Source organism: Ipomoea triloba, chromosome 5 (genome assembly GCF_003576645.1).
Source record: "Ipomoea triloba cultivar NCNSP0323 chromosome 5, ASM357664v1".
Lineage (NCBI taxonomy): Eukaryota > Viridiplantae > Streptophyta > Magnoliopsida > Solanales > Convolvulaceae > Ipomoea > Ipomoea triloba.
In genome coordinates, this window is record NC_044920.1 from 29147242 (window position 1) to 29159288 (window position 12047).

The following is a 12047-nucleotide window of genomic DNA, read 5'->3' on the forward strand; positions in this document are numbered from 1 at the left end:
ATATATAAAAATTTCAAACCCAAGCTGGGTTTTAAACCATCCACTTTGTGATCTTCACCATCATTATCACCATCGGTTCATCACCATCGTCAACAACAATAAGGGAGGAAAAAGACACCGCGTTTTTTCCTCGTCGCCAGCCAGAAAGAAGAAAAACCGGCCATCACCGCCGACTTCACCACCACATCCGCCTACGACGTCGCAGCAACCACCCTCGCAACAACCATCAACGCCAAGCTCAATGTCCTATTTCTATATAAAGGACCTGACCCTCATGTTAATGGCATGCGGAATCGGGGGATCCCTTGCCTCTCGACCTCTCTCTCTCGTTCTTCTCTCTTCTTCTCCAAGAAGGAAGCCATGGCTTCCTTTCCCCTTCTCCCTGTATTCATCCATACACCGATCCATACACTACATCATACACAATCGAACTACACGTGGTGTGAATCCGTACCCCCGTTTACATTTACACCATCACCAAGATACATGGCTTTTAGTACAAGTTTGGAATTCCAGGTGATCTATCACAGTCAGTTATTTTCTTAGGCCAAGGATGCAAAAGTGTGGTGATGGATTGCGATGCGAAAGTCGTCATTGAAGAATTTAGATGCGGGAAACAATAAAGACCCTAATTTTATTATGGGAAAATGACACGTTTTCCCTCTATGTTATGTGCATATAGCACTTTTTCTCCCTGTGTTATTAAAGTGGCACTTTTCACCCCTAAAATGTTAAATTATTATTGTTACCCTTCAAAATAATTATTTCATTTATTTTTCTTTTCCAACAAATTATTATTTATATGTATGGATGATCACGATTCGATTCGAACCTAACCAAACACGTAGCAATCATATCGAAATAGTATGGACGGTTCTAGTTACAATTCAAAACCGAAAAATTTAAAATTAAGTAATTGTTAAACCATGAACCGAAACTTAACTACAGTCATATATAGTGAAAATAATAACACTTATTTTAATAAATCGGTAAAGTTCGGTTCCAATTTTGATTTTAAATCGCCAATCAAAACTTATGTACTTATTTACTACATATTTATTTTTATAATTTTATTTCTTATTTAAAAATAATCTAAATTTAACAATTATTTTATTTCATTTTTTCGGTTCTGAATCGTAACCATAAACGGCTATACTATTTAAGTTCGTATTGAACCGTGATCTTCTATACATATTATTAACAATTGATTAGAGAACAAAAATAAATGAAATAGTTATTTTAAGGACAAAAATGTCAATTTAACATTACAAGGGAGAAAACTACCACTTTTAAAATAATTGAGAGGAAAAACTACCACTTTAATAACACAGGAAAAAAAGTGCTATAAGCATATAACATAGGGGGAAAAAATGTCATTTTATCTTTTATTATTACCTTTTATTATTAGACTCAATCGCCATTTTAACCCATTAATGGTTTCTCAACTACTCATGTAATTTATAATTTTTAATTTTAATCAATTTAAATTTTGAAATTGTGTTAATTAACTGCAGTTTGATTCCAATTCTGAACCGCCAATTACCGTTCTGAGTTTAAACTTTTGGTTACCTTTTTTTTTTTGTAATTTCTATTTTTATTTTAAAAATAATTCAAATTCAACCATTAATTTATTTTCCAGTTCGTAGCATCTTTTACAGTTCCTGCAATTCAAAATTAAAACTTCTAACACCAAAATTCTGTACAATTAACATCATTACCTATTACTTTTCGAATTGAAAAACAAAGATAAAATGAGGCCTCAGAATTGCAGAATGACAGCAAGGCCTTTCGGCCATTCAGTCCCGAAAGATGGTGTAATTTTAATGAAGATTTCTTCACAGGCCAAATCATATTATCAATCACTTACTAGATATGAATTTCGAACTTGAAGGTAAAATAAAATGCACAAATATAGATGTATTGAAGAATGCATGAATGTACTTCTCATGGCCAAACCCAAGAGGTCACTGCAGAGAATCTGCTCCCCAAGGCGATAGGATATGAGATTGCCCCCTTCGGACTGTAGAAGAGGAAGAAACGGCATAAACCGCCTCATCCACTCCCCATCAACAAAGGAAGCTCGATCTGTGACAATTTTTACACACACGGGTTATACAAGCACTTAGATTGCTCGCCCCGATAACAGTGAATTGTCACATATATTAGGAGAAAAACAAGTGCAGTAAATCATTATTACACAAAACTAAGATACAGAGAGAGAAAGAGAAGAGACACGGAGGATCTCCTAATGCCGCGGCTGAACGGCTGTTTCAGGCGAAGAAGACGAAACCAAAACCCTAGCTATCTAAATGAAGCGGAAGGATGAATACGGGAGGGGTTTAGGATGAGCAATTTATAAGGGAGGGCTGTAATATAATCGCGGCGGCAGCGCAGGTTAGGGTTAGGGTTAGGGTTAGGGATAGTTTTCAAATTAAATAAATTTCATTTTAGTCTTATTCTTTTAATTTTGTCATATTTTAAACAATTTTCTTTTAGTAATCGATTATTGTGGCATTGCCCCATTTAATCATATTCCTTTAATTTTGTCATTTTACATCCATAAAGTTTTTGAGATTTTTTAATTTGACCCAATTAATTATAGGCAATCAAGTGACCTATTATTTACCTCATTGTTATTTTTTTGTTAACTCACTCTAACATAGTGGCTGCGAATTTTATTCATCGCCCAAAAAAATAATAATAATGACAGATTAAAAATATCACTATTATATTGAACCCATTGTTAAATGTTCTCCTGATGTGATGATGGTACGACATGTTGATAGATTCAAGACTAAATTTATAGAATGTGAATGGGAACTTCTTTTTTTTTTTTTTTGAAAGTACCTTAATTATGATTTGAAAGAAAGAGAAGGTGAGGATCTTAATTCAGAAATTGTAAGGGTAAATAGAAATGGTATAAACAGAAGGAACTTCTCACATCAACACATCAAGAACAGCATCCATCAAAAGAATTCAGTTCTAACAATCTATGGTCCATGGCTGAATTTCCATCCAACTCAGGAAAACAAAACAAAAGTAGATGTAATCCACTAATGGTTATCAACAACTATGTTGTAAGAACATCAGGAAGTGCAGCCGAGGGAGTTCCAATGACTTTGCCCCCAATATCCGGGAAATTTTCATTCCCAGGTAAGGGGCATACTGTACCGTCTTCTTTCACCTCTAAAGGATACTTCAGAAGATGGCCCTGCAAGCGATTGAAATTCTCGTCTGTGTATTTTCTCCAGTTTTCTTGAGCAACCTCGTTCACTTTCTTCACACACTTTAGTTTTCCTGGCTCGTTAAAACATTTTTCAATCGTTCCCAGGTGTTCTGCCCACAATGACATCCGGTATCCATAGATCTGCAGGAATTGATGAAAATACAAACAGCAAGTTAGTGGCTGTGATAACCACCTCCGCTGCTCAAGAATCATGGTCAACACACACCATAAAAGCAGAAAAACAAATTCTAATGGTCATTATTAGGTCGTCCAGAGTCTCTTTCTCCAGAGAGGCGACCGGTGCCGTTCGCCGGTAGTCGGTTTTTGGTCGGAAATGATGAGTGACCTGCTATCACAGGTCACTAGTTTTTGGGCTTCATTGCACAAATAAAATGCTAACAGGTTTCATTACAACTTTAAAAAGTTTAGGTACCTAATTGACTTTTCAGGTAAAGTTCGAGGACCTATTTGACCCTTTTCCCTAACTTTTATCATTCTTTCCATTTTCATGGTGGTAGTACCCCAAGGAGTAGGAAATACAGTAAAGGATGTCATAAAATCTGAATGAAACAAGTTGAAAAGAAAGATAAGGCATTTCAAGCCAAAGTAAATAATGGAACCTGTCCCCGAGGATGCCCCTGCTTTGTTGCCCAAGTATGATGAGGCTGGTAGGCACCCATAGCTATCTCAGTGTCCTTTGAGCCAGCCATAGATCGCTGGTTTATATTTGCAGATCCTATAATCACATACTCATCATCCACTATCATTCCTTTGGCATGCACATATATCATGAAGCGCTGAAACTTAAATGAGTCTGTAACCTGATTGCATGTCATTATGTCAAGTTTAGCAAAGCTTGATGAAATCCTGGCTTATCCAAACAATATCATAAAATGTGAAGGGTAAATTCTAGTCCATACTACATTTACAATTTACACATTATGGACTTACAAGGAGGTTTAGCACCATTTCATCTCAGGTACGATTGTACGAATAGTCTGAACTCATTGCACCACCGTCCCCAACTTTCTCTTAGGATGACAAAAAAATTTGACTAACTATATAACTACTCGTTGAAAATTGAAGAATTTTTAGAAGAATATATCCTAGTATGTGGTTGGTTTGAGCTTTTGAATTTCCACATTGCCCTTGATATAATGAGGTTAAACTCTAATGTAGGTTTATGAAATAGATTAAAGAACAATTTCAGACTCTAGCAATTGTCCTTCTCCAACTAGTTAAATATAGCAAAACAAAACTGACTCTTTAGTACACAAGTGTGCATGTTTCAGTTAGAAAGTTAATAACAGTAACTAAGCATTACAGAAAAAAATTCAATGAAAAACTACCTTATCTGTGGCACTAAAGAACTCAGCCACTGAACTTGGAACTTCTTCCCGGTTGCCAAGGCAATAGAAATTCAAGTAGTCTGAAGGATGTGCATCAAGTTGCATAGATTTTATCTCCTGTGCAATGACTTGATACATCATCTGCATTGTTTGGCTCTGTAAAATGCAGAATGCAGATGCAAAATGTCAAAAATATTATCCATGATATATATATATATATATATATATATATATATATATATAATGCTTTTTCATTAAGAAAGAAAATTAAATTAACACTATTCATTGCCCACATGGTTACTTTCAAACATAAAACAAGTTTTATGATACAGTCCACAGAAGTTTAAGAATTGCCCGTTTCCTTATAATATCTATATTGTTTTTCTTTGAGACAAATCTGAGATCATAAAACAATCTGAGATCCAGGCACAAGAAACTTCCCATCATGAATGATTATTTGTTTCTCTAAATCTTTCTCTCTTTGCATCTAAGAAACATATTGACCATGGATGGTAAGAATATCTCAGTTATCAATCATAAACAAGGATATGCTCACTTATTAAAAACAAATAAGGATATTCATTTTTTAAATTTACAAAGAAAATGATATTTTTAGGTAGAGAACTGTGACTTAATAAAATTTAATAGAGTACATTTATGTGCAGCTAATTTTCAATGTATCCTTCTGTCCTTAACAATAAACAAATTGTTTCTCCCCAGCAGCAATTCTAGCATTTCCTCACAAAAAGGTCACCAGCCATCATAAGAAACAAGAGCCAGATTACCTGCCAATAGAGAATTTCTTGCATGGTAGCTGACTTGGGGTCCCCTTCAGGCCACATTGGCATAACTACATATACAGCAAATTGTTCCTTGGCTCTAATTTTACTAACAACTTTTAGTGCCAACTCCATTGGGATCAGATGATCCGCTCCTGGTTATATCAAGTGTAGACAACATTAAACGAGTGCTTAGATATCATGAGTAGCAGAGTTTCATGCATAAATTTTCAACATTGAGAATGATAGATAAAAGTAAAATTGAGTATTTGTCATGGAAGAGGTAATATGAAGACTTGAATTGTTGAAATCTGAAGATATAGTAAGATATTGCCATTTTACCTGCATCTTTGTATGATGGCCAAGCATATGATGACCCGAGAAAATACTGGTTTTCAATATATATGAAATGTTTAGCCGACCTTATTGCATCGATATATGCTCTTTCAATGCTTCTGTCTACAACCAAATTTTTCCCGCAGAAGAGATTCTTCAATGTAGAGCCAAAAAAAAAAAAAAGGAACTGAGGGCTAAGCAACGCTATAAATAATCCACAAACTATTTATAGGTCAGCAACATGGAAAGTCCAAATGGATTTAGATATAAACCATGAAGATGATTTTTATACCTGCGCTGATGCAATCTCAACCTTTTTGGGGAAACCCTTCACAGAACCTGAATCAATGGAACGGAATATCTGTAAAGTAAGAGATGAAGGTAACGATTAGGAGAAGTTTAAATCTTCCACCAATCAAATGCATACCCTGATGAAATATCCAACCTGTACATGCCAATTCTCTGGCTGTCCCTCCTTAGATACATAGAGTTTGGGATCATCTTCAGGAATAGATGTATCTTCATTTGAAATAGTAAAAGCAGGGCTAAGTATCCACGATATACGTTCTATCTTTAGCATTGCATCATCATGCCACTGTGATATCTTTTTCTTTAGTAGTGCAAATTCTTTCCACTTTGTTGCTCTCCTCCAACGTTGGGCAAAGTTTATAAGCACATCATATGCAGCAGGCCCATCAATTCTGCAGTGTAAGTCATGCCATGGCTCTCTTGGAGCTTTGGTCCCTGGCTAATGTAGGATTGTAGGCAATATATAAATGACTGACCAATTCTAATATCAAGGATATATAGTGTGGGATTTAAAACCCTTCATATTGCATCTCAATTGGTGTTTAGGCTTTTTCATCTAATGGTACTTACTATTCCTGAAGGTGTCATACTTAGCAATGCACCCACCCCTCATTTCCATTAACTTCAGCATAATTAAACCATGGCAATGCATGAGACTTTTTAATGGCAATAGTGAACTTAGAGGAGATTTGTAATCTTAAACTCTTTAAAGTCATAGAGTTGGTTGCTCTGAACATTTTCACTTGACTAATTCATTAATTAAATTTTCAGGTAGCAATTCTACAGTATTCAGGTACAGCTGATCTGAATAATTTGACTGCCTATAAGTTTTGAGAGTAAACCACTCACAGGATAATTAGGCTGATGAAAATCATCCTTATATACAGTATCAAGATCACGAAACAAACGATGTTCAGGTGTGTCATAACGACCATCACAGAGATCAAGACCGCCCAAGAAAGCTGTAATTTTTCGATTGTTACCAGAAGCCTGTGTGTCCACAAGTACACACTTCTGGTGGTGGGTAAACATGCTTCCAACAACCTGGAAGTAGCAATCAAATGAAAAATCATTAATAATAGTTGGAAAACAAATAAAAGCAACCCAGAAGGAGAAGCTTGCAGTTAACTGCAGAGAAAATTTTGTCACATGAGTTTGTGGTTCATAAAGCAAAGTTCTTCGCAGCAACTTGCAACAATTAAATAATAATTTGCTTTGAACCCAAACTGTAACTGAAATATTGCAAATATAGTACGGAGAAATTGAATTCTCAAAGTAACTTACATGCTGTTTCATATAGCTAAGCTTACTGCTTGGGTAGCGCGGTGACAGAACACAAATCACAGATGAGCGTTTGAAAAACTTCTTGGTCTCCTCATCATGGGTTGCCATTAGTCCTGGCTGCAACCGTGCCACCACAAACCATTACTTTAGAACAAACAGTTGAAAATATAAATGCTTAAGAACATCAGGTACAAATGCCATTTTGTATGATGACCTCTACCACACAAGCTAACAACAACAATATAATATCATAGTTAACTATAAGTCAACGCTTTGCACATTTTCACTATAACAGGCTTTACCAAGATTTTTATCAAGTTCCAAAACTTCACTTTGTCCATGATGGCTGACTATCACAGTATCACCCTCCTTTTTACTTAACAATTTCTTCCATTATTAAAGGCCAGTAAGACTAGAAACAGCAATGAATCAATTTCCAGGAGCTATGGGCTTAAATTGATTATTGAGTAGGATTCTTGCTTTCTTGGTGGTCTTTTAAGTTTTATCTTCCACACATCACAAATTGCACCACCACAGAGAACAATTCTATTATGCTAAGTGATTTTAAGTTTACTTTCTTCTTGGCATTTATATACTAATAAGAATGATTAAGAAAAACAACAAGCCTCTGCCTTTCTCGCTTAAGACCACATTAGCACAATCATATACCAATAACTCACTGAGAATCCAAATGCCAAAATATATTCATACCGTATTAATGAAGAATTTGTCATGAGAAGTTTTGTCATCCCATGGTAATAACAAGACTCGAACCCCTTCCTCGGACTTGTACTTGAGCAATTCACCAAGAGTCAAATCCCCACCACGCGGCAATTCCCTTGTAGGCTCTCTTACCAGTTTAATCTTGTGGAAAACAGACCAGCCAACAATGTATATCAAGTGATGAGCCTCTGAAATTGCATAGCAAATATCTTCCCAGCAAGTGCCCTGCTTATACATTTTCCCCTCATCCAATTCAATAGGGGGGAATTTCACATCATGGCTAATATGAGCATCTTGGTATAGCTGCACTGAGCTCCCTTTTCTCAGTGGGAAATACGTGCGCCTTACGCCTAAATGCTGAGGATCACCAGCAATACCGTGCTTATAGTAGTGACTAGATTCGAAGGGAGTGAAGCTGATTTCAATTCTGAGAGCCGTGTCAGGCTTGGGAGGCTTCCCGGAGGACCCAATCACCGGGAACCACCCGGAGATTTCTTCCCCGGAAGCAATCCTCTTCGCCGGAATTAACACTTTGCCCATAACCTGAGCCCCGAAAACGTCGTTATCCTTAACGCGGAACTCCAAATTGGCCATGGGATGCGCCAACGCAATATCGAATTTCTCGTCCCACATCGGGTTCTGCGAGTTGGGTATGACCCGAGTCCGAGCCAGTGTAGTCTGCGGCGCCGACACCGTAACATACGGGTCACTAGTTATGATTCCCCGCCGGTACGTCTTCACCTCCTCCTCCGCCGGCTCCTCCTCGCCGTTAAACTCGTCGGCCGGCCTCCGGCACGCGTCGCAAGTGAAGCAGCGGCGGAGACGCTCCGATGTCAAGTCCATATTGGGCAACTTACGCGCCTCAATGATGCGTAGCTCCAAATCTCCATGCAAATACACAATCTCTTCCCCTAATTTCTCCGCCATCTTCTCCTCTCTCTCTCTCTCTCGCCGGATTTTCAAAAACTGGAATTAAACTACTCCTCGAAACTCCAGTCTATAATATACCTTTTACAGCAAAGAACAAACGCTTCATTTCCAAGAAATTAGCTGGAAATACTCAAATACAGAAGAAATCAAAAAAATCCTTGGAGGTCCCGCAAAGAAGACAATAATTATGATGAATGATTAAGCAAAAAAAATAAATAAAAATGGATGAATGATAGCAGTAGAGAGTAGAGAGTAGAGAGTAGAGTTAGTGGTGGGTGGCGAAGAAGTCGTGGGTGACGCGGTGGTAGTTGCCCGCTCACGTGGGAAACACCTTCCTTCAAGCCGCTATATCAGTAAGTATATCCTATTGTAAAAAAATGAATATTTTGGAATTATTTTTATAGTTTAAAATTTATTTAATTATTTAATATAGTTGATTATTAATTCAATTAAACTAAAAAATAATTATAAAAACATGTAGAAAGCAAGTACGCTTTCCTTTAAAAATATGACCTTTGAGATCGATGACGTTTGGGAAATGATTTTGTTACTTTTTACCTCGTGCTAAAATATCAATTTTCTTTTAATAATGAACTAAAAACTCACATCCCTTAAACCAAACAATACAATCTAATTTAATACGGAGTATAATATTACAACATTTATATTCCTGTGGTTATATGGGATAAACTGAACCACACATACAAGTACAATTTTTAAAAGAATATTACCCCGTATTTGGAAATACCCTTATGGGGACAGTTTGTCTTACACCATTGTTATACCTAAAAAGTAACTCAATGCCTTTGAAAAGCTATGGGTGGCCCAGACGAGAGATGTCATGGAGAAAGATGTCAATGGATAATTAGTTTTAAAAGGTATCTTTTATTTTTCTTTTCATTTTGACTAATTAATATAAATTGAAAAATATATAGTTGTAAAATTATAAATTTCTTTAAACAAATATTGTTACTCATGTAAATACGTTGTGATGTCTCAAATACGTTAAAAAAAAAAAAAAAAAAAAAAAAAAAAANCCGCCGGTACGTCTTCACCTCCTCCTCCGCCGGCTCCTCCTCGCCGTTAAACTCGTCGGCCGGCCTCCGGCACGCGTCGCAAGTGAAGCAGCGGCGGAGACGCTCCGATGTCAAGTCCATATTGGGCAACTTACGCGCCTCAATGATGCGTAGCTCCAAATCTCCATGCAAATACACAATCTCTTCCCCTAATTTCTCCGCCATCTTCTCCTCTCTCTCTCTCTCTCGCCGGATTTTCAAAAACTGGAATTAAACTACTCCTCGAAACTCCAGTCTATAATATACCTTTTACAGCAAAGAACAAACGCTTCATTTCCAAGAAATTAGCTGGAAATACTCAAATACAGAAGAAATCAAAAAAATCCTTGGAGGTCCCGCAAAGAAGACAATAATTATGATGAATGATTAAGCAAAAAAAATAAATAAAAATGGATGAATGATAGCAGTAGAGAGTAGAGAGTAGAGAGTAGAGTTAGTGGTGGGTGGCGAAGAAGTCGTGGGTGACGCGGTGGTAGTTGCCCGCTCACGTGGGAAACACCTTCCTTCAAGCCGCTATATCAGTAAGTATATCCTATTGTAAAAAAATGAATATTTTGGAATTATTTTTATAGTTTAAAATTTATTTAATTATTTAATATAGTTGATTATTAATTCAATTAAACTAAAAAATAATTATAAAAACATGTAGAAAGCAAGTACGCTTTCCTTTAAAAATATGACCTTTGAGATCGATGACGTTTGGGAAATGATTTTGTTACTTTTTACCTCGTGCTAAAATATCAATTTTCTTTTAATAATGAACTAAAAACTCACATCCCTTAAACCAAACAATACAATCTAATTTAATACGGAGTATAATATTACAACATTTATATTCCTGTGGTTATATGGGATAAACTGAACCACACATACAAGTACAATTTTTAAAAGAATATTACCCCGTATTTGGAAATACCCTTATGGGGACAGTTTGTCTTACACCATTGTTATACCTAAAAAGTAACTCAATGCCTTTGAAAAGCTATGGGTGGCCCAGACGAGAGATGTCATGGAGAAAGATGTCAATGGATAATTAGTTTTAAAAGGTATCTTTTATTTTTCTTTTCATTTTGACTAATTAATATAAATTGAAAAATATATAGTTGTAAAATTATAAATTTCTTTAAACAAATATTGTTACTCATGTAAATACGTTGTGATGTCTCAAATACGTTAAAAAAAAAAAAAAAAAAAAAAAAAAAAAGAATGGGTCAAATAGTATTCATGTACTCTTACAATCTGCTTGTTGGTTTGAGTCTCAAGTTGAGATAAACGATGTGAGGTCAGAGAGTTCCGAGCTAACCCTGCTCGAGATGATTGTCCCAATCTAAATAAGTCGGGGTTGGTTCCAAGGCAACATATCACTATTGCAATCTTTATTTAGCTCGATTACTGCATTAAGGTCAGACACCATCAAGACAATGGTCGATCAAGGTCGGGAATGACTCCTCTTGGCAACCTCACCAGGTACATGGTATACCCGGAGAATATTCTCTATCAATTACTAATAGTTTATTATAACTTTGATCCTTTAATTATATTGCATTTTTTTAGTGATGAGGAAAATTCACAGTCATTCTCCACTAGTGTGTATTGCGTAAATATAGTCTTGTTACCATAGTCAACAAATGACCATAAAGAGGTAAACTAGATTACTCATAATTGACCTATTAAAATCAGGAAGGTTAATACACAGCTCCTAATAGTCTGAACTATATTGCATTTTTACTCTTTAAATTCTCAACTTTAATTCGTTTTAATTTTACAGTCCGCTTTAAAAACTTTCTATTTTAATTCAAAATCTAGAATTAAAAAAAAAAATCAAATTCCACTAATAAAAATTTAAAACCACAACATAATGGAAAGATAAAAGATTTAAAAAAAAAAAACGACACGATAAAAACATTATGCGTTTAGATATAAATTTAGTGTTAAATCTCAAAATTATATTAACTTAGTATCTATAGAGATCTATAGTCTTAAAATAAAAAAAATTTAATAAAAAAATACATGGCCCACGACAATAAAGAGTAAA

General features: G+C 35.7%; 1 protein-coding gene and 1 non-coding gene across 3 annotated transcripts; both read right to left on the minus strand.

The window, feature by feature from the left end:
- Positions 1-1754: 1754 nt before the first annotated feature.
- LOC116021319 lies at positions 1755-1845 on the minus strand. Its single transcript, XR_004098977.1, has one exon. It is a non-coding gene; the product is annotated as a small nucleolar RNA SNORD96 family (small nucleolar RNA).
- A 1054-nt stretch (positions 1846-2899) lies between these two features.
- LOC116019376 (phospholipase D delta-like) lies at positions 2900-10481 on the minus strand. Of its 2 annotated transcripts, XM_031259558.1 has the most exons (11): positions 9992-10481; positions 7995-8747; positions 7284-7400; positions 6849-7043; positions 6136-6438; positions 5983-6051; positions 5697-5844; positions 5361-5509; positions 4576-4731; positions 3847-4047; positions 2900-3367 (listed from the first exon to the last, which is right to left on the minus strand). In XM_031259558.1, exons 1-11 carry the CDS (start codon positions 10175-10177, stop codon positions 3071-3073), a joined length of 2574 nt encoding a protein of 857 aa, XP_031115418.1. In that variant the 5' UTR covers positions 10178-10481; the 3' UTR covers positions 2900-3070. The 2 variants fall into 2 exon arrangements, with proteins under 2 accessions (XP_031115418.1, XP_031115417.1); XM_031259557.1 differs by lacking the exon at positions 9992-10481 and having other exon boundaries at positions 7995-9236.
- Positions 10482-12047: the final 1566 nt, after the last annotated feature.